Raw genomic sequence first — 24,238 nt, forward strand, 5'->3', positions numbered from 1 at the left:
CTTTCGCGTGCCCGTACGTGCGTGGCTGTACGTGCAAAAAAAACCAAAACTTTCAAACCACGTGCCAGAAACAACAACCACACAGGCCGTTATTTCGCTCTCGCGTGGCCATACGTGCGTGGCCGTACGTGCAAAAAAAAAAAAAAACTTTCAAATAACCACACAGGCCGTTCCTTCGCTCTCGTAAACAACAACTGGATTGGGGCACTGTGTTTATCTATAAATGCGCATCAGAAATCGAGAAATTATTAGAATACAGTAAGTCATTACTCTCCGGAAGTCCGTACGTTGTAACCCGTAATGACGAACGCGGCTGAGGATCTCTTCCCCCAACGGCCACGCCTATGCAGCAACGTGTCCTGTCATTGGTTTGGTAAATAAATGGCCATAACTTGGGAACCACTTGTCCGATTAATATCAAACCTTGAAAAGGCACATACTCAGGTCCCCAGCAATATACCTGGCAAGTTTCAATTAGATCGGACCAGTGGTTGTCGAGAAACATCGGTGTCACACACACGCACGCACACACACGCACACGCACGCACACACACGCACACACACACACGCACACACACACACGCACACACACACACACACACACACACACACACACACACACACACACACACACACACATACACACACATATATACACACACACACACACACACACGCTGCTGGAATTATAGATAGATTGTTAATATTATTTTCAATATTTTTAATAATGGTAATATTATTATGCTATTATTGTTATGATTATTATTATTGTTGTGGTCATTGTTGTTGCTTTTGTTATTGAAAGCAGCCTTTGAAAAATGTCACATTAATGTGGAAAGATGCTCAAGCTGATGTCTATACATCTTAACATGGCGTTTTCCAAGGCGGAAAAAAGTCAATAAAACATGGGAATTCATCGGGATTTTTTTGCAGTCCAGACTAAAGCAACATGGGTGAAGAGATTGTGAAAATAATGGGAACGCCTCTTACTCATGATACAATTAATGAAGCTCGTAGCGTCACTCGTAATACGCACGACCACCACCACACCACCATAATCACCACCAGGAGTGCTGCTATACGGTACACATTTACATGGAAAATTTGCGTCGGTCCCACCTTGGGACCTCTCCCCCCTCCCCACCCCCACCTCCTTCCCTCCAGGTTTGGTGGGAGGAGGAGGAGGCAAACCAAGTCGCTACAACCTTTGTTTTATGGCCCTTCGTCCCATCTGGCAATTTTGGTTGAGATTGGATACGTAACGACTGAATATATCAATTAGTCCATGAGCCAACCATTGATATTTTGGAGTTGCCACTGTATTTTCCAGTTAGATTGATGTCTCCAGTAAATAAAAAATGTGATTGACATCTCGAAAGAGTAGCAAAACATCTTTTTGGCAGCCATCTTGGAAAATGGCTGCCTCATTTGATCATATTTCTCAAAATTGGCTATAACTTTGCAATGGCTCATGAGGCATTTTCAACCCATAAGATATGTTCAGTATATAATTTGGCACATGCCAGTATAACTTTTGTAAATATTGGTCCATTGGATTCTGAAATAATTGAGAAAATATGTCAGAATTTGGATATTTCTCAAAAATTTCTACACCTGCCATCATGCTTACTTAAATATTTATGATATTTAACATGCAGATATAAGGCAAGTACAAGCTTTAATGATATTCTTCACGTTTCATATAATTATTCGCATACTGATGTAGGTGTCCTTTCATTCGTCATCACTGTTTGATGAGTCCTGCTGGTCATGCTCTGGCTCCTCATCAATACTGGCAATGTTGGAGCAAGTGTGCAACTTGCACACTGCTGTACAGTTCAGGCCGTTAATGATGCATGAACACTGAGCAGTCAGTTGGCTGATGAGAGCGAGCACACTTGCACGACATCAAACTGAGAACAACTTCAGGAGCAGGGGAGACTGTCATTCACTGGATAACAAAGCTGCCATCTTCACTTGTCCATCCGTGCCCTTGGCTGGGGTTCAGAATATCTGAGGAATTGACTAAACTCCTTCACCATATGGCCGCCTGGTAGTTAGATCGACGTGTGTGCTGTCTGAGCGTGTTCTCACATGTTGGAAGCTGTGCTGATTCAAGCTCCCCTCGTGTGCGCGGAACATTTGGTATCTGAATTCATTAATTTTAGTCACTTTGGTATTGCGACAGCAAAATTGACAAATGAACTCCTGGATGATACAGAACACATCATTGGTAATATTCCAGCTCGTTCCAAGTGATGTGAAGACGTCTATAAACTTATGATCACGCAGGAGGATTTTCAAAGCCTTCATCTTTCCTTGCCCAGCATATGCGCTGATGGTGTCACATTCAGTCCACGGATGAAGTCCTATCAAGTATTTGTCCATGGTAAAACAAGGAATCATGCCTCGGATGCACGAAAGATGGAGCGACCGGTCTCCCTCTGTCAGCATGCAGCAATCGAAGTAGAGTATCAACCATCTATATATATATATATATATATATATATATATATATATATATATATATATATATATATATATATATATATATATATATATATACACATATATATATATATATATATACACATATATATATATATATATATATATATACATATATATATATATATATATATATATATATATATATATATATATATATATATATATATATATATATATATATATATATATATATATACATATATATATATGTCATCCAAAAAGCTGCAAGTTGACCTCTGTCGTGTCATAAAACTTGCAGTTAAGCGAGAAACAGATCAAGAATCGTCCAGAATGATTTGTTAGCGACAGCAGCATCGTGTTGTGTTGTGTGACAAATGTTCTGGTGAAGCTCAGACACTACCCAAATAGTGTCATTCAACTTCGGCAGATCTTCCGCATGGTTGATTTCCAGCCATTCTTCAAAGCTTGACCATGCTAACCTCAGCAGCGCTTCATATGTCAACTTATGAAGATGAGCAGCCCGGTTGTAATGTTTCCCCTCAAGAACCTTGTTGATTGATCCTTCCGCAATGACTCCTGATTCCACAGCCAGATCTCGAAGTCCAGTATCCCCAAACATCTTACCAACTGTGGACATCAAGTTGCACATCATATGGAATTTCACCATCAGCACGATTCCCCCATACCTTTCTGGATTTTTCCATGCAATTTATGTTGCCTTTATGTACAGTGCCTGTGTACAATCCAAGACAACTGCAATGCTCTCAAGATGCTCTCAATGATCGGATAGAAATTTACTGTCGCAAGATTTCCTGAACGGTTGATAATTGATTTGTGGGTGCTTTCATTGTCGGCAGGTATCCTATCGCATCTGCCATCACTTCTTTGTGCTCTCTTGTTGGAATGTTGAATCCTGTTCAATAACTCATTTTCTCAGACGTGTCATACACACGCACCAAGACTCACAACAAGTCTGTTGACATGCACTCAGTGCTGCACTTGCATACACTGCTGTCAGGTCGAGTGGTACGATTGCAGGTGGACTGTTCCTTTTCCCAATAACGTATGTTGGCAGTTGCGCACCCGTTGCCTTTATTGTATGCTTCTTATCCTTCGTTGAGACAGTCCTGATTGGTTTCAGTGGCACGCACAATGAAGATGTTGGTTGAACAATGATACTGTTGACACAATGTGAGGTTCCTGCTCCACTGAGGACTTACTCTTGCCTGTCAATATTGTCAAAGGCAAGCACGGGAGAGACAGACAGACGGACGGACGGATGGACGCATATGGGAAGAGATACTGTGTCAAACTCGACACTTTCCAGCTTTCTCATATAGTGCTGTGTCTATTTCTTCGAAACGAGAGTAGGAACAAGCATGAAGACACACCCCTACAGCACACACATCGATATAACTTCCAGGCGGCCATATGGCAACGGAGTTTAGTCAATTCCCCAGATATTCCGAACCCCAGCCAAGAGCACGGATGGACAAGTGAAGATTGCAACCTTGTTTACAGTCGGTGACAGGATCCCCCACTCCCGAAGTTGTTCTCGGTTTGATGTTGTGCAAGTGTGATCGCTCTTGTCAACCAACTGACTGCAAATGCATCATTAATGGTTTGAAATGTACAGCAATGTGCAAGTTGCACACTTTCTTCAACATGGCCAGTGATAATGAGGAGCCAGAGCATGACCAGCAGGACAGTGATGACAAATGAAAGAACACCTACATCAGTATGCAAGTAATTATCTGAAACGTGAAGATTAGCATGAAAGCTCATACTTGCCTTATATCTCCACGTTAAATATTTCTTATATCTGCATGTTAAATATTTCTTGTACCTACATATTAAATAAGTTAAATATCATAAAAATTTCAGGAAGTATGATGGCAAGTGTAGAAAATTTTGTGTGAGAAAAATCCAAATTATGTTGTATTTTCTCAATTATTTCCAATTCAAATGCACCAAAATGCCAAATTTTATACTGAACAAATTATCGTGGATCCGGGGTTCGAGGCCGTCTTTTTCGTGCATCGAAGGAAAGCCAGCCGTAATGCCATGATCTTGCACTCCATCTCCTAATTCTGTCATCTCTTGACCGTGTCCCTCACACCAAACCAACTGCTCTTCCTTCTCGCTTCTGACGTCACGCCCATCAATCATCCACCTCCGGGCATGGCTTGTTGGCACGAATCCGGGAAGGTGGGGCTTCTCGCCTGCTTGGAAATATGGCATGTTATTATGGTTGTCGTTGTTATAAAAAAGGTAATTCTTTCATTGCTGGCTTGTAAATACAAAAAATATAGAAGGTCACAAGCGGCAATTACATACTGGGGGAAATTGGCCTTCATCCCAATGTAATTAACACAACACCACCCCTTGTGGTGACAAGTAACACTTAAGCTCACATTTTCCCTACCTTTTTATATTGAGATGTCTCCTACACATCTACGGATCAAGCAACTCTATACAATCCTCACTTTACTATGAAATTCCTCCATCTACTCCCACAACCGAAGCACACGTATTCTTCTTCAATCTTACTTAAACAAAAGACTTGGCTATCATTCACTCAGGGGCAAAGAATAAAACAAGAAGGACTAGAAAATATAATAAAAGTAATGAATGGAGAAAAGGAAAACAGTCTTTCCTTCTTTCCCTCACCTCACACAAATATACAGGAGAATGTAGAGGAAAATGGATGGGGAAGATGGGCAGTGGTGGTGATGTGAAGCAATGGGGACACGCAGATGCGTCCCTGTGGTGCCCGGACCCAGTAGGCGAGTCTCCTCTGGCGTCCCAGATATGTGAGCTAGATGTGCGACTCGCCCTCCTCTGCCTCAGATCCTTCCTCCTCAGACCCCTGTCGATGAGGTGCCACCATTCTTGTCCTTTGTGGCTGACAGGATCAAGAGGACAGGGTGACGCTCGTGGAAGAAGTGTTCTTTTTCCACAGAAGCTCGACACCAACTGCTCGTGAAACTGTATTTTCCCTCACGAGCCTTCTCAGTCTTTCAGTCTTCTGCTCAGGCAATCTTTTCCCGTTTATTTCTTCTTTCTGCTTCCCTCAGCCTTCTGCGTCTGCCCTCTCTTCTGCTTTCTGCCTTTTTCTTCTTCCCTTTCTGCTTTTTGAGCTGTCTGCTCAGGAGCGCACTTTGTCTCTGCTCACGTGAGCTTGTCACGAGTCATTCTCTTTGCCTTTTTCCTTATTCTTTACATCAGTTTTCTTTCTCTCCTCCCACAAGTCTTCTCCCCCTCACATTGGTTTGCATCTGATGGGTGCGGGTGCATGACGTTACTTGTGGAAATTGCCACACCATTCTGAGAGAAATTTCAACGAAGCTCCCTTCCCTGCCCCTCATGTACCCAAAGCTGAAACGAGAGTGCCCCAGCCCCCTTATTTGTGTGGAAAATGCCCGGTCGCCCTGTTTTGCGCTGTACCACGCCCGCAAGAAGCGCAGCGCCTCGCAGGCCATGCCTAGCACCAAGCGCCACGAACATGCATGCAAAACGTGACACGAGTATGTATACGAGAGCACCCAATGGGTTACCAAGCAATGCGCAGATGGAGGGAACACGGAAAGGAACCCCACACGACCGAGGGATGACCAAGCGGCTGCGGGATTGAAGGTAAGACCGAGGGAGTGAAAGAGGGACTGTTGAAAGGATGTTTGATGGAAGGGAGATTATTGGTGGACCATTGAAACAGGTCAATGGGGTAATGGAGGGGTGGTTGAAATTAACAAGAGGGATTGAACTGAACAATGGTGTGAAGAAATATAGATTGAAAGTAACAGAAGGGGAGGGTGGAAGACACTACATGGGACAAACAGCAAAGCTAACGCATGTCCCCGCAAAAAGCCCTTTAACAAGGGAACAAGGACTATCTATATAAAGACGAATGAAATAACTGATCCTTGAGTCACTGACATGTCCATGTATGTTCTCACCCTGGGATAGGTTTTCCAAAACCATAATAATATATTGTTAAGGGTTGAATATGCCTCAGATCAGCCATTGCAAAGTTATAGTCAATTTAGATAAATAGATAAATATGCTGCCAAAAAGGTGTTTAGCAACTTTTGAGATGTCCATCACATGTTTTTTTTATTTACTCCAGACATCAACCTAACTGGAAAATACAGTGGATTTTCGTCCCCCTTTCTGGGAGAAAGCTCTTCTCTGGCTCATGGACTAAATCACAAACATGCAGACAGACAAACACCAAATTGCGTATTTTCATTTGATATCAAACTTGTTCACTGGTGTTCTAACTCCTGGGGGATACAGATTAGTTTGTGGCAAGTTTTCATTGTTTTTGTGATGCAATCACCTTCAAGTTATGATGAAATGATTCCATTAATCTTGGTTATTAGTGTCAATTAAAGAGGGAGGGGGACTTATTTTCATTGATGACACATTTTATAAATATAGTCATGGAGAGGTATATTTTGCCATTTAATATATGTGTGTGTTTATCTGCAGCAAAAAAAAAAAATCAAGGCAATAAAAGATGTAGAAGCAGAGACAAAAGCAGGATCAAGCAAAGGGAGGAGAAATGAGAAGACAAAAAGTCGACACAGGAAGTGATGTCTGTTTTTTTTTTTTTTGTGGTTCCTCCATATTTGTATCCAGTAGCAGGTTCCTTGCAAATGTGTTATCTTTGCCCAAACAGCTGTTGGAACACCTGTCCACTGATAAATATGTGCAAGGAGTTTACTTCAAGCATTGCTATATTTTTCACCGTATATGCTGTGGTGGGCTTTCAGAACATCCATTTATAGCCAGTGAAACTGCTGGGCTGAATTACCCAGCTGTTGGCAGTGGAGCAACTGTGATAAAAGGTAAAAAGCGAGCTCTTTTGAGGTTAACGTGATGATGTATTTTAACAGAATATCATGGATCTGAAGACATTGTCTGTCCTTTGCTGTGTTGGCACAGAATTTTTGGAGATTCCTGTTCAATACTCAGTGCTTTGCTGTTAGTGTTTGGAGGAATGATTTCATGTATCGACGTCGATAGCGAAGCTACCTTAACCTTTGTACAACAGTGAAAGTGAAGTGTGCAAAAAAATTCCATTTGAGGGGAGTTTTTTTTTAAAATTTTGAAGCTGTGTTTGAAATGTTGAAGATTTTTATTTGTATAAATCTTCACACCTCATGGTCTTCATCAAACCTGGTGACCGAATGAGTAAAGCTTTGGAAACGAATCAAGATGCAGTATACAACTTTACATTAGTTTAGGTGAATCAGTTTGTGCGATAAACGATACAACAGCTTGACCTTGACCAATTTGCTACAAGAATGCTATTTAAAACCAAATGAACAGAACAATGTATTGAAAACATTGTTTCACATCTTGAAATCAATATGTATGGCCATGTGGAAGTCGTTTTTGCAAATTTAAAATCAACATTGAAATTGGAGGTAAATTTTGTGATACGATATACAAGACATCATTTTAATCTGTGGGGAAACTCAGTCATTACTCTCAGGGTAATTCTATAATCCTATCAATTGTTTTTCCATTTCACCTCACTGTATATTTAAAAATTACCATTAAACGTTGACTGCAATTTCAGTAAATTTTCTGTTTTCCCTGAACGCCATTCTGCCATGTGGATGCATTCGAACATTTTTCAAGTGCAGATAACAGTTTGGAGTTTCTTCCATTTAAAAGATACATGTATGCTTGTTTAGTTCATCATACCACTTTAGTGTTGATTGAAACTTTTTTCCCCCCACTAATACGATGAAATTTCTTTCATCCACAAGCACAAGTTAACCGTATGCTAAATTGATTGCAGAAACAACAATAGTTTATGAACCTCATCAGTGTGAGCTTTTGAGATGAGGAGGCCCCATGCCAATGACCGTACGAAATGCAATTGGTTTTGTTGTTCTATGAAAGAATGAAGTATACTGTCAGACCCCACTATTCGTGGATTTGCTATTCGGGGACACCCCTTATTCGCATGTCATAAAGTGTGACCGACTTCTACATTCGTGCTTCGCGTATTCACCTTTTTTATATACACTTCAGGACTGGTCTCCTATGATAAATTGGGAAATTGGAAATCAGTCAACATCACAGCAAAAAGGTGCAAAAACGGATTCCCTCAACGACAGACAAATTAGCTTACTTTACTTCCAATCATCAGCAAGGTCATGGAATCCATCATCACAGTTGACATAAGACTATTCCTTTTCTCCAACAGCCTCATCTCAGATCATTAATTCGGAATCGGACCTGGTCACTCTACCTTGGACATGCCGCTTGTTCTCTCCCAACAATGGTGGAGGCCCTCAATATCAGACATGAGATCAGGGCCATCTCTCTGGACATATCTCAAGCTTTTGATGCAGTCTGGTGTTCTGCCTTGCTCTAAAAACTGTCTGCCTATGGAATCCAAGGCCAACTCTACTCTTGAATTACTGACTTCCTCCACTGCTGGAGACGCGTGACTCTCAATGGAACCCTTTCATCTCCTCTTCCTGTCAAGGCAGTATTCTAGGCCCCATTATTCCTAATTTTCAGCAATGATCTCACTGACTCTCTGGAAAATCCTCTTTATCTCTTTGCTGATGACTCCACACTCTGCCGTGACATCTCTCATCCTTCTGACAGACAAGCAGTAGCCTCTTCCCTCTCCTCAGACCTTGACAAAATCACAAACTGGTCAAATACAAATTTGCTTATGTATCCATATTGTCCACCCTTTGTGTTTTTTGTTACCCCTCATCATTACCTGCATCCCTTGTTTGTCCATCTCCGTCTACTTTCTCCCTCCACCCTGCTGTTTGTGTTTCCCCTTTTTCCTGCTGTTCCTTTTGTTATGTCGTGTCCTGATTTGTTCTGTGTAATGGCTCTTCCATGAGCCTAGACCATGTTAGAACAAAATAATAAGAAGAAGAATCATAAGATTAACTAGAACTGCCACTTTATAACTGCTGGCAGTGATGACCGGGTACCCAGTCCGTCCGCCTTTGATACAACATGGGACTTTGTGCAGATGACAGTCGCAAAGTTTCGCATTCATCGGGAAAGTGGTTCCAGAAAAAAACCATTATTGAAGAGTGATACAAACAGAGGCCTGCTTCGATATGGCGTGGGACTGAAGAGCTACGAACCGGGCAGCACAAAGTGTTCAATTTCCTTATTACTGGCGAACAGATTCAAATAATTAAATAATTCTGGCTGCCAAACCGTGTGACCGATCAGGTTGAAATTTTAAACTTTTGTTTCGCATGTCGGCTGAATTACAAATGTGGAGTTTCATATATATAGAAGCAGCGGTTCCAGAGTAAACATTAATTAATATTTATCCTTCAATCCAAGATGGCGGCCAAACCATGTGACTTGTGATGTCATAATTTTCACCACATGTGCAAACACGATCGGAGACGATAAGTGCAAATTTTCGCTTCGCTTGGTTAAGCAGTTCCAGAGAAAACATTATTGAATATTTTTCTTAAAACCAACATGGCTGCCAAACCCTGGGACCGATCCCGTTGAAATTTCAAACCCTCATTCCGCATGAGTGTTCCACCATAAAGGTGATGTTTCACATTGATTGATGCAGTTGTTCCAGAGTAAACATTAATTAATATTTTTCCTTCAATCCACTATGGCTGCCAAACGTTGCGTCGTACCTCAAAAGGGGGTGAGAACTTTTTATTCGTCATGGAGAGGCGGTCATAGTGGTGGAGTTTCGCCTGGATCTGTTCAGTCGTGTCAGAGAAAAAGACGTTTTAAGATATTATTTTTCAATCCAAGATGGCTGACGAACCATGTGACCTATGACATCACAAGTTTATATTCTGCTTCCAATTCGGTATTGGAACACGTTTGTGAAGTTTCGTGTTAATCGGTAAAGGTGCGTTTTTCTATCCAACATGGCCGCCAAACCATGTGACGTGTGACATCCTAATTTTTACCACGCGTGCAGACACGATGGTAGATGATAATTGCAAACTTTTGATTCGTTTGGTTAAGCAGTTCCAGAGAAAACATTATTTAATATTTTTCTTAAATCCAACATGGCGGCCAAACCGGTTGACTTATCAATTCGAAATTAACAAACTTATATCGCTTACGTGTCTCGAATATAGTTCTGAAATCTGCCCTTCATCCGACCAGCGCTTCTGGAGAAGAAGATGTTTGAAGGTTTTAGGGTCTTTTCAAGATGGCCGCCAAACCATGTGACCGATCAAGAAGAAATGAACAAACTTGAGAAAGGACCTCATGGGGAATATATGTGTTAAGTTTCGTCTTGATCTGTCTTGCCCTTCTGGAGAAGAAGATTTTTAAAATTTATTCATTTTCAATCCAAGATGGCTGCCGAACCTTGTGACCTATGATATCATAAATTTAAATTCTGCTTTCCATCGTCGACCCGAACAAGTGTGTGAAGTTTCTTGAAAATCGGATAAGGTCTATTTTTCTATCCAAGATGGCCGCCAAACCATGTGACTTCTGAGGTAAAAATTTTTTACCATGTATGCAGACTTGAGGGAGGAAGGCAATTGCAAATTTTCGCTTCGATGGCTTATGAAATACCAGAGAAAACATTATTTAATATTTTTCTTCAATCCAAGATGGCGGCCAAACCATGTGACCTATCACTTCGAAATTAACAAACTTGCATCGCATACATGTCACGAATATAGTTGTGAAATCTCGCCTTCATGGGACCAGCGCTTCTGGAGAAGAAGATGTTTGAAGGTTTTAGGGTTTTTTCAAGATGGCCGCCAAACCATGTGACGTATCAACAACAAATTAACAAACTTGAAAGAGAACATCAGGGGGAATGTACGTGTAAAGTTTCGCCTTAATCTGCCTAGCCCTTCTGGAGAAGAAGATTTTTTTTTAATAAACACTAAAAAACAAGATGGCGGCCAAATTACGTCATCGATGACGTCAAGAAAAACATTTTCGTCAGTGATTTTAGGCGTAGATGATGCTCAGAATTTTTCAGATTTTTCCTATACGGCGTTCTACTTGACGAATTTTCACCGGTATATCGCTTCACCTATGACGTCATGAAAAATCACACGTGTTCCCCATAGGGAGCTTAGTAAAATGTATCAAGAGAAAAATTTTTCCATTGCACGGTTTCCGAGATACAGATGTCCAAAGTTTATCGTTTTTTTCAAGATGGCGCCCGCACCACATGACCAATGACGTCATAATTATAACGTGATTGTGCTATCAAAAAAGATACATACTGTGGTGAAAATTTTGTGTCGATCGGACTTAGTATCCCAGAGAAAATGATTTTTAAAGCGAAAAAGGGTGCAAAATGCCGGCGGAAAAAGAAAAATAATAATAAACAGAAGAAAAACAATAGGGTACCCTGTACTGACAGGGTACCCTAATAATAAAAAAACAAAGAGCAATGACCTGACATTCGTGGACCCTGACATTTGTGGCATTTTTCAGGAATGTATTCCCTGCAAATCGTGGGGTCCGACAGTACTGCAACATTATTGCTTCGAATTGCACTTGATTATTTAACAAAGCTATTTAAAATGTTGGTCTCCAATGAAAACTACTGTATTAAAAATCTTGAAGTGGCACTTGCTGCTTGCATGGCTTTTATGTAAAGTGGAAAAACTTAGTAATGATCGGCTCAGTAATTGGTTGTTTTTGTTTTTTTCAATCTTACTTTTCCACTTTTTTGTAAACCTGCAGAGATAACCTTCATGGCTTGGTTTTAAAATTGCATAGAATATTGCAGTAAACCTTATCACTTACTTCTTAAAATACGGGGCAGGAGAACCTCATTTTTCAAAACCATTTGTTTGATACTTCTATGCCAGTAAAAGTAAAGGAGAAGACTAATTAAAATACAAACCTTTACAAAAATATACTTTTCTCACATTGCATTGTCGGTAATAATCTGGCCAAAATAGTATTGTGGAAATGGCTATGAGGGATTAACACTGCTTAGTATAGTATATGTAGTTAGCACCTTCATGAATGAAATAGTATAAGCATAAAGTAATTCATTGTGATATTAGACTTTTGTGACTTTTGTAATACATAGACGATGTCTACCCCTTTTAATGTGTATGTCTAAAATCAGTTTTTTGGTTTTTTTTTTTCAATGATTTTCACTCTTTTTTTTTTTTACATTAACTTTTAAATGTTTTAAACTCTGTAATCTGGCCTTTATGTCTCTTTTGAGCATCTTAATAGGTCTTGAAGTGTCACTTTAGGTGAGAGATCATGAAGGTGCTTTTCGCATTGCCTGAGAACTGGGTGAAAGGTTGTTAAAGGGGTTCACCACAATCACAGGAAGAGCTTGGGTCCAATCGTGGTTGAGAGGGGAAGGTTAGTTGTCATGGCTGATGGTTGGGACCGACTCTATAAAAGGGCACGATGTGATGCAGTGGCTGCTTTCTGAACAGATGTAAGCGAGCCGCAATGGAGTTCCTACGTAGATGAAGCCGGTGCTGCTACAGCCCCCCACCCCTGCTCCCACCCCACATACATGCGCGCACGCACACACACATGCACACACACACACACACAGCCCCACCCACTCTCCCCTCTCGAGCTGGACCAAGGCCATGGCACGAACTGTTTTCCTCCTGGGAGGTGCGTCAACGTCACAGTGTCCTACCGGACACACCGAGGGTATTTCAATCTCGTCCTTTCTATATCCTGTGGTATGCGCGAGGCCTTAAGGAATAGTTTATTTAAGGCTCATGTCTGTTCGTCATTGGTACTGTGGGAGCGTATGACTTGTAGGGGTAAAGGGTATTGTTGGTTGCATCATTTATTTGTGTATTGTTTCTTGTACAATACCTCCCAATGACCATTGTTTCTTTTATTAAATATACCTGGTCTCAGGGTGAATCTGGGTCTTCGTGGTCACTCTGTTGTAATTGACAAAGCCCATTGAGGGCTAATTGGCTCTGGAAATTAAACACAGCTCTTCAAGACTGTGCCACACGTTACCAGCTTCCCTCAGCCTAATTAGAGATAAGGCGTGTGGTGCTAATTGCAGGATTTGCACAGTCCTTGAAACTCCTCGAAATTCTTGGAAAAAGGAAAAAACATTTTCCAGTACTGGAAAGTCCTGCAAAAGTTGTGCAAGTTCTTGAAACTCCTGGAAAATTGCTCAAATATAAATAATCAGTAAGGCCCCGGTCGGAATGGTTAATTCCGCTGGTCTCTTGAAGAGAACACAATAGACTTAACAATTTTAACCTCCCCCAGGGATTTACCATTAAAGCCACACCAAAATGGTTTTAGGCCATGATCTAGGAACAGAATTTTCACTTTTCAGTACCATTTTGAGGGGAATCGAAAATGCAAATGGTGTTTTTAATTATCCTATGACATCTGTAGATGACGAAAACCCTTGCTGGCAATGTCAGTGGCAGCATGGTGTAAAATATTGCATCAATTCAAAATGACGTCCAAAAATGCAATTGTTTTAGAAATAGCTCTTCGCTTAGCTACAAGTCATAATTTTCACCTGTGTTTTTGGACATTTGGCATAATATTTCATCTGGGAAAGTGAAATATCTCCTGGGTTGTGTTCCCAGCTCGTGTTCGATGAACCATTTCAAAATGGCAACCAAACAATGAAAATTGTCGAGAAACAAAAGTGAATCCCATTTTCACCATTATTTGCACTTTTTTTTCGTGGTTTGTTGAAAATGCAGCTCTTGCCTGTGGCATACACAGTAAGACCATATAGAAACTGTGTTCATGCAAGTCTGCATATCCACATTTAGAGTTGAATTAGATATTCATGCCTGGATAAGTCATTTATCAAGTTATTTTTTTATTTCTTGTTGTTTAAAAAAATAATAATTTTTGCATACATTGTCGAGGCTCGTATGAGAGCTAACACGCAACGCACAGCAAGGGGGGGCATGAGACAAAAGGAGTGGGAGAGGGAAGGACAAAACAGTGGGGAACAGAAACATTAGGAGATCTGTGGAGTGGAGAGGGATGGGGTGGAAAACATGAGGTATACAAGATGGACACGACAGGGACTTTCAGGAAGGAAAGCAGGGAATTTGAAGGAGGTGGATTTGGGGTGGATTAACGGGGGTAAAAAAGATCGAGGTTTTGGATGGGGGAAGATAAGAAAAAGGTGAACGGCTGTTTTGAAGACCTGGAGGGAAGAATGGGATTGAAGAGAGTGTGGGAGTTTATTCCAAAGGTGGGAAAAAGAAGAATGAAAGAGTGAAGGTGAGCAGTTATGACCACACAAGCTGGTTAATTTCTCAGATATGTAATCTGGTAATATAATACTTAAAGTTAAATCACATTTTCTGTCCTTTAGACTTGCACATTATTGCAAACATTTACTCAAGTAAATGTATATTTTTCTTTCTGGAAAAGAAGTTTCCATGTGCTGAATGGAAAAACCCGTATGAATAACATGAATGTCCTTGTAACCAAATTAGTTTGATACGGAGTCCTTGCAGCCTGATTTCCTCATCATGATCATCAGTGTCAGTCGTATCATTGTCATTATCTGACTCAACAAGGTCGTCATCTCTCATGTTGTCACAGGTTTGCATTTTACATGTGGCCATGCATTTGAGCCCATTTTCAAGACGGGCAATTCAGAAGCTTGCAGACTTTGGAACATTTGCATGACATAAACTCAAGGACAACATCTACTCCAGAAGTAGTTGTCTTTTCTGCGTCACCCGACGGAAGGGTTTCCAGGATTACTGTGAAAGAGGACGGTAGCGGTTAATTGTCATTGTCCAGCTCATCGGGGTGTGGTGGCCAGCCATTGTTTGTTCTTGTGACTCCTTAATGTCTTCTCTTATCATTGAGTATGGAGCACTCCATATGAAGGGATGATACGGGAAAAAAATGGCCACCCATTCAAATGTGTACACAATGAAAGGCTTATAAGTTATGAACTTCTATAGAGTGAAGATATCTCTATAGAATACATCGCTAAAGTACCACCACATCAGGAGATTACTAAAACACCAATTTGTACTTCTTCTTCTTCTTCTTCCTCTAAAAACAATGTTAAACAGTTGCCCAACCTAACTCAATAACTGCTGAAGTCCTGATAGTGATTCCAGCATGAGGAAGTTACTTTGTTTCTGGGCTAGTGCATGCAACACAAACTTTAAAAATATGTCAAACATGAATTATTTTATTAGGAAAATAAGTCAAACGTAAATGTGGACTCAGCCAAACCAGGCCAGGAACATAGGAGGGGGGGGGGGAATGGACATTGGACAGAACCATTCCAAAGGTGATACATATTCAAACCATCATCCAAATCAATTGAAGCAAGTTGTAAAACAATTTAATAACAGAGATAGATTTAATCCATAACAAAATAACAAAAGAAACAAAACATTAAGCATTTTATTACTTGAAAAAAAATTGCATGCGAAAAATCAAATGAAAAAATGTATAAAACACAAGAAAGGAAAGGCCGTTTGCATCCGCTTTAGGGACATGTATAAAATTTGGCGGTGTGAGGAGCAAAGGGGTGAGATTGTTCACGGGATATTCATGACAGCCTTTTTAGATGCCAATCTCTGTCAGGTTCTTCATAATTCCCATTGCTCCAATGATGAATGGTACAATTGTATCCTGCTGCTTCCCAATTCCATATCTAGGTGATGCATGACTTCATCGCCAGGTGCCGAAGGAAGGGAGTACTCAGTTTTTACTTTTTTCCGGGTGATATCTCCCAAACAAACGGAGTAAAAACTGAGCTAGGAAGCTGAAAAGTGGGGACAAAAGTGAAGATGTCTGGCACCCTGCCCTGCTCACCAAACTCTCTTCCTATGGTATCCAAGGCCATCTCCACTCATGGCTCGCAGACTTCCTCTCCTGTCGCAGTCAACGTGTGGCCCTTAATGGAGTTCTTTCATCCCCCCTTCCTGTCCAGGCTGGAGTTCCTCAAGGTAGCGTTCTGGGCCCTATTCTTTTTCTAGTTTTCATCAATGATCTCTCTGACTCTCTGGAAAATCCTCTATATCTCTTTGCTGATGACTCCACCCTCTGCCGTACCATCGGTCATCCCTTAGACCCGCAAGCAGCAGCTTCTTCGCTCACTGCTGATCTGGATAAAATCACAAACTGGTCCAACACGTGGAACATGTCTTTGAATCCGGACAAATCTCACACTCTCACTATGTCTCTTCGAAAGGACCGTTTAGAACCCCCACCCCATCCACTTTCTCAACAGTCCTCTGGAAGAAGTCCTTTCTTTCAAGGTTCTGGGTCTCACTATCTGCCATGACCTTTCCTGGGAAAGTCACATTTCAAACCTCGCCTCCAAAGCCAGTCGCCGACTCGGAATCCTCCGTCGTGCAAGGTCCTTCCTCGGCCCACCTGAGCTCCTGACCACGTACAAAGCTTTTGTCCGCAGCCTGATGGAGTACTGCTCTCCCCTCTGGGCTGGTGCTCCTGCCTCCCACCTTTCTCGGCTTCATGCTATAGAAACCAAGGCATTTCGGATCATTGGCAACTCCCGCAATTAAGCTGAGTCTTTGGGCCTCTCACTCAATCACCGCAGGTTGGTCAGTGGTCTTTCTGTCTTCTACCGTCTCCTCTCCAGCCTCGCCCTCCCCTGCTCTCTCTGCGATTTGTCCCCACCACATTTCTGCAGGGCGCTCAAGTCCGCCAACAACCCCCTTCTGGTAAAACTACTAAAATCATGAATCACTGCTCACCTTCACTCTTTCATTCCTCTTTTTTCCCGCCTTTGTAATAAACTCCCTCACTCTATTCATTCCCATTCTTCCCTCCAGGCCTTCAAAACAGCTGTTCACCACCACCTCTTATCATCCCCCATCCAAATCCTCGATCTTTTCTACCCCTGATAATCCACCCAAGCCCACCTCCTTCAAATTCCCTGCTTTCCTTCCTGAAAGTCCCTGTAATGTCCATCTTCTATTCCCCATGTTCCCCGTCCCATCCCTCTCCCTTCCACAGATCTCCAAATGTCTCTGTTCCCCACTATTTTGTCCTTCCCACTCCCTCCCTTCCTGTCTCATTCCCCCCTTGATGTGCGTTGTGTGTTAGCTCTCATACGAGCCTCGATAAGGTATACAAAAAAAAAAGTGATTTGGCAAAAATGTTCTTTTTTCTTTTATTTTTTGATTAATCTTCTTCTTTCGGCTGCTCCCATGAGGGGTCGCCACAGCGGATCATCCGTTATGATCCGCATAATGATTTGGCACAGGTTTTTCGCGGGATGCCCTTCCTGACGCAACCCTGGTCGCCTCTTATGACACAGGGATATGGTACACTTATTCTAACCGGGGCATATACCGGGCCCAGTACACTGGTACTCACTTCGCCGACCTCGGAAGGATGAGAGGCTGAGTCAACCTCCTGGTGTGCATTAATTCAAGCGGCCAACGGGGCTTGAACTCAGGACCTTTTGGATCCCAAGCCGCTACCCTAACCACAAAGCCAACACCAGGCTTTATTTTTTGATTAATCAATTAATTAATTACTCAATTATTATCGATTTATTAATTACTTATTTATTTTATTTCTCATCCTGGCAATATCTCAGGCATATTTTGAGCTAGGGAGCCAATATTTGGACATGACAGTGACCAAGTGATTTAGCTATAAAGGGTCTTGTTGATTTATTGATTAATCAATTAATCATTTTTCGATTAATTGCTTAATTTTCAAAAAGTTAGATTCGGATGAAACAGTGGTGGTTTTGGGATGCTATTAGTCAATTGATAAAAAAAATAATTATTTTACAATAATTATTTATTTCAATTATGCAATTCATTCATCAATCAATTATTGTACGCCGCTCCCTTCCAATTCCGACTCCATGTGCTGCAAGGTGGCAGCGCCGGGTGCCGAAGGCACCCCGACAATGTTACGCGCTGGAGGATTTGTTTATTTATTTGGCATGGAGGCGGTGTACTTTAAATGTACCGCTACTTGTTTCGGATCTCTTCAACTTGCAAGATATTTTCACTTTATTTTTTGAGATCTTGGTATTTCGTCATTTTCTTGATTTCTGCATTGTTTTGGCCAAAGTTGCTGGGAAGTGTGTGTGTGTGTGTGTGTGTGTGTGTGTGTGTGTGTGTGTGTGTGTGTGTGTGTGTGTGTGTGTGTGTGTGTGTGTGTGTGTGTGTGTGTGTGTGTGTGTGTGTGTGTGTGTGTGTGTGTGTGTGTGTGTCATAAAAAACAGGGATGGGCCAATCTGTGTGGGAGACCAGATCAAAACTTGCGCTCATTAAGGGGGTCTATGGGAGACGACACGATTTTCGCCAGCACACGGGTCACAGTGCAAGTGGTTTACTGACCCCTGCTGCAGACGGGGGATTATTAGCCACAGCATGGAATATATTTGCTCCCCTACGCTGCTCCCAAAAGGAGTGGGTGTTTCTGGTTACTGAAATATTCAATGGAATAACAGAAAACAAACAAGGCTTCATTATTATTGTTGTGGTTTATTCCACTGTCACTTTTGCAAAAAACATTTGTATCAAAAGTCCTGAAAAACAACTTTTTTATCCTAGAAAAATGGAAATTTGGTCTTCCTTGGCTGTGTGAACCCTGCCTATAGGTACACACACTCGCTTCCAAGCTGTCTGGCCTCGGTTCACATCCTGACACAGCTATGAACTGACATGCCGGTGTTTCATCAATGTGTGTGCTGCCCCTTGAATGGACATTAAACTAGGTTTCCCATCTGCCAGCATTAATTGGTGGACGTTAAAGATCCCATGATGTCCTTGGCAAATAGTAAATGAGCTATCGCTGGCCCAATGAACAAATTGCAAATTCCTGCCCTAACTACTGCTCGGAAGGCAATGGCAAACCACCAAGTATAACCCTTGCCAAGAAACTGGTTCGGCTCTGTAACACAACATGTTACATCAGAATCCATGATATCCACAGCGACCGGCTTTCATCAGGTGGCGCTATACTATCGTGAAAAGTGACAAAACCATTTTTGTCAATCATTTTCTCGACGAAATCAGAAGAAAAGAAAAAAAAACACTTTCTGAAATTGCTTTTCAAAATGGTTAGAAAAGTATTTCCACAAGCAATATTTAATTGGAGATTTTGTTTTTAATGCCATAGTTTTTAACTTGAATGAAAATTTTTACATTGCTTCTTTCCAATAGCATAGTTGGATGAACCTTTCAGAATAATTCTTCATTGAAGTACTTACAGAGGCGATACAGTAAGTTATGTTGTTTTTACAAGCTTGGCAGAGCAGCTCAATGTTGGGTACAGAGTGGTTGCAGAAGGGGCACGCACTTTTGTCCTCCAACTTGGCTGAATTTGGGCGCTTATCAGGAAAGGGCAAATGATCGGATCAATCCGTGCTGGCCAATTATTGACAATGAGGCAAATTTTGTTTTCATAGTGAGTACGTAACTCACTGTGAAGTGCACACCCAAAATACCTGGAGGCTTTTATTGTTGTTTTTTCCATTGGGTTTGGGGTTCTCACCTGACCATGGCTTTGATATTTTTGCCATATTTTGCGGTGGCACTTTGGATGCATCGGATCGATCCGTGCTGGAAGAGACATAGTGAGAGAACGAGGAGAATTGCAGTCCGTCCGGCCTGATGGCACTCAATTACTCTGGATGTTAGGATAGGGACCACATCTGCAGAGACGACAGTATAGTAAAATAAGTGCAGTATATTTTTATGAATCTGAAATGATTATGAAACACGATTACCATGTGTGGTACATTTTCTGTATGACCACACTGACAGCGACCGCTTTGCAGACTGTTAAATAAAATATGGATGAATCAAAGCAGTCGTGGCATTGTGTAACCATAATGAGAAGTGACAATTTTCTTGGTGATTGTACAATGAAAATATCCAGAGCAGCCTTGTCCTGCACATAAATTCCAAACCACTCGACAAGCGAGAAAACGGTGACCTTGATCTCAGCACCAATTTTTTGTTTGTTTGCTTTTTTCCTATTCCGGTAACACATCAACATCAGCAGCACCCTGGCGATGGTTACCATGTCGTTGCACATAATCCACTTTTTATTGCAAATGTTAAATTGAAGGAAAGTGGGAGGGTAACTGTGCTGTACGTGTGTACTTCCATACGCATTAGGACCTTGCTTATATTATTTGTTACGTGCATGAGCGGACAAGCACCTTTTGCGTGATGCCCAATTTTATGTGAATCTGTAAACACAAACCTAGCCCGGTAAATCATCTTGATGAATGCTCAAAGTTGTTCCTCTCATCCTTCACTTCTCGCCCACAATTTCTTTTTGTTTTATTTTTTTAAACAAAGGAGTAAAACAAAAGTCTAATTCTGTACAACTTAATGGACTGAGATAACGTTTTGGGGTTACTGTCACACACCAATGCAGCAAAAATTATACAAGGTAGTCAAAATGAATGCTCCAGTACAATTACAAATAAACTATAATCAATAATACGAGGCGTGCCGACACGTCGCTTTACTTACGGGTTTAATTAAAAGATAGGATGTTGTACTTCACAAACATATTACATGTGTATCTGAGTCACAATGAAGATGTAATAACAAGTAAAACACACGAAAAAGGATCTTTTATAACACTTGGTGGTGATGGTGGTTGTTGTGGTTGCTGTGAAGTGAAAAATTTAACTTGCTGAAAAAAAGTAATTATGTTTTGCATTCTAATCTTAACTTTAACTGGTTTGTGTTCTTGTTGTTTGTGTGCTTCTATGTACTGTACTTTTATAATGTTTTTTTGTTGCTCGAGAAATATTACTTGTGTACAATTGTGTGCTGCTTCTGTGTCCTTAAGGGTTCCTACTTTGGTAGAATAATAATTTTTTTCCATCGAATCTGCTACATTAACCTCCAATCCTGATTCTTTTTCTTTCTTATTTATTTCTTCCTTCTTCTTTCTTTCTTTTTCTTCTTTCTTGCTTCTTCTTTTTCTTTCGTCTTCTTTTTCTTTCTTTCTTCTTTATTTCTTCTTTCTTCTTCTTGATTTCTTCTTTCTTTCTTTCTTTCTTTCTTTCTTCTTTCTTCTTCCCAATAACGTGGCCTTTCAAAACAAGCAGGCAAGTAAATGTGATTAAACACTCAATTTTTTATTTTGAGTAAATGGATTTATCTGCACGCTTTAAAAAAAAAAAAAAAACATATTGGGGGTGGAAATATTGTAATCGGCTCCATCTATCCGTCATGCTATTTCCTCGTAAATGGTTGTGCTGAAGTTCACCAAACGTGTTAGTTATGATCACCACATGGCAATAAGGTGCATGAGCAGTATCATTTTTGGCCCTGTCTCCTGGGGCGAGGTCAAAAGGTTAAATACTAAAAAATGCAATTACAGCTACCAAAGAAGTTGAGTTTGTAAGCACTTTAACATGTATGGAATGGCTGAGGATCCTCTCCTTTGTGTTTTATCCCTTCCTCCCTATGGGTGTGCAGATACATGGAAGGATGCATGCTGACGGTACGTGTCATTTTATTGATAACTTTTTATCTGCCCTTGAAAAAACCGTTCACCGCATCACCATTGTCCCTTCTTTGTGTTGCAATTCCAATGGGACATTGTGTCCCTGTGGTCATTTTCCTTACTGTTATCAACTGTCACTTCGAGCGAGATGTCAAGGATTCGTTTTTTGCCTTTTTGCACTCAGAGAATTAGTGCAATTTATTTTTTATTTACTGTGTGTACATTGTGCTAAATTTACGAGACAAACAAATAATAATTATCGTCATCGTCGTACATCTCAAGTGCATATAATACAACCTATTTCACAAATGTTCACATTCACAACCTTCAAGGGTTTTCCACATCGTGCAATATTGTACATTACCACTATAGTTGTACTTCAGTGGTCAACCAGGAATTTCCTGATACTGTAACGTTTAATCTGCTTGCCATAATCATCATCATTCTCCTGATATGCAGGTGTTGGGCCTGCTGCTTGTTTGAATTGTCATCATATTGTTACGAATTTGGAATTCAATTGCACACAACATACAGGTTCCCTTAGTCAGCTATGTCGATAATTACATGTTCCCGAGATAGCTCAACTTCCATTGTTTAAATGTTCAGAGATCGATTAGATGTGCTGCGGTTCGATTTAATAGTTAGGGAGCAAACAATAGAGACGTCCCTCCCCCTCTTCTGCAAAGAGGAAGAAGAACCCTGCCATCCCGTGACGTCAACAACTCCCTCCCACCCGTGGTTGAGCGGGGGATGGGGGGGTGAATCACGAGGGCATGAGTCACGCCGGGTGCGGGGAGGGGGTGCAAAGGATAAAGAGGACATCTTTTCTTTGTTCAAGGAGAGTTTGTAAAAGAGTCCCGTGAGAGTCCCGTGGTAGGGGCGTAGGGCTGAGTTCGTGGGAGTCCCGTGGCAGAGTTCGTGTGCTGAGTCCCGTGGGAGGAGTAAGCTTTTTGCTTCGGCAGTTAGGGGAGTCGGGAGGAAGTCAAGGAGCTGTGTGGAAGTCCGGGCGTCGCGAAGGAGACGCGAGCTGTAGGCGCAGCCTTGCCTGCTGTGTCGCGCAAACCGCGCGTTTGTGTGGAGAGAGCCGGAGAGAGCTCGCCTGCCACACGGAAGGCCTGAGCTCGACCGCGGCTACGCTAGCTGCCGTGGGGAAGGAGCATCGCGGGTCGCCCAAGCGCGTTCGTGTGGAGAGAGCCGGAGAGAGCTCGCCTGCCACACGGAAGGCCCGAGCTCGACCGTGGCTACGCTAGCTGCTGTGGGGACGGGACGTCGCGGGTCGCCCAAGCCAGACACCACGAGGGTGCAGGTAACCTGCAACGGTCTCGTGGGACTCGTTCGGTTTGCCAAGTCCCACGCCATAAAGACCCAAGAGGTCCAGTCTGACCCCATTGCCTTTGATGGGGTCTTTTTCCTGCTTTTCTTTCGAATGAATGTTGTGGCGCCGAGTCCCGTAAGTAAAACTGTGTAAGTGACTGTACATTAATAATTGCTTATAGACAGTTGTAGTTCTTTTGTCGTGCTTTTGTTGCTTGTAAAATTGCATACGTGTTTTGCCTTATTTAATTGCATACGTGTTTTATTATAATAAATGTCCTTGTGTGAATGTAAACCTGCTCGTTTCGTCCATTCCCTCATTGACTGAACATTTCGTGTGTTGGGAGTTAGAAAGCCGTTGGCTTGCCGTAATAGGGGGACATTTGGACCGACGGTTCTCGGCGATTACGCGCTCGGAATCGCGCACGGACAAGCTCGCCTCGGCGGTTTGTTCCGTACGAGATCCGTCGAGGTGGAATACCCCGGGAGTTGGATCATGTGGGTATTTAGGTACATTGAAGATTGGCAATCGACCCTACCCCACGTGATCTGCCGATTGGCGTATTTCGGTTCTTGTGCAAGGACCCGTCGCTCGGAGTTATCCGGGCGGCGATCTATATTCCGGGCGATCGGTCGGGCCGACTGGACTTGCGGCTCCGTTCAGAGCGGTCGGTTGGCGGCCGACCCCCGGCCCGTAACAATATATTTTACAAACATTTTTAATACATCATCTCTGGCGTCTTATTGCTCATGAGATAAACCACAGGTCAGTCAATAATTATATCTCTCTTATAAAGTCCAAAATATATCAAGAGCGATCTGATCGATTTGACTTGGCCAAAGCCATCATCTCCTCGACAAACAAGGTGTATAAGTACCCTTCTCTACCTGACTTTTCACAACAAAGAACGCAAAAAACAAATGCAAAACAAAGCACGTTGAACTAAACATGAAATACAAAACAGTAAATTACACTGTACTTCTGACCATGTAAAGTATACGTGCTGTTTTCGGT

The 24,238-nt window shown here is 41.7% G+C and overlaps 1 protein-coding gene across 9 annotated transcripts in view; it reads left to right on the top strand.

The window, feature by feature from the left end:
- The window catches only part of RFC1 (replication factor C subunit 1), a 191,305-nt gene that overhangs the window by 143,182 nt on the left and 23,885 nt on the right, over positions 1 to 24,238 (top strand). For 2 of the 9 annotated variants that reach the window (XM_085898572.1, XM_085898575.1), the window contains one exon: positions 21,882 to 23,463. In XM_085898572.1, coding sequence (XP_085754698.1) covers positions 21,882 to 22,322 — 441 coding nt within the window. In that variant the 3' untranslated portion in view covers positions 22,323 to 23,463. Of the gene's footprint in view, positions 1 to 6,963; positions 9,400 to 21,881; positions 23,468 to 24,238 lie in introns of those variants that run through there. The other 7 variants (XM_085898577.1, XM_085898579.1, XR_015062484.1 and 4 more) reach the window with 6 other exon arrangements.

Source organism: Eptatretus burgeri, chromosome 10 (assembly GCF_056783735.1).
Source record: "Eptatretus burgeri isolate ZD-2024b chromosome 10, Ebu_testis_v1, whole genome shotgun sequence".
NCBI classification, from domain to species: Eukaryota; Metazoa; Chordata; class Myxini; order Myxiniformes; family Myxinidae; genus Eptatretus; species Eptatretus burgeri.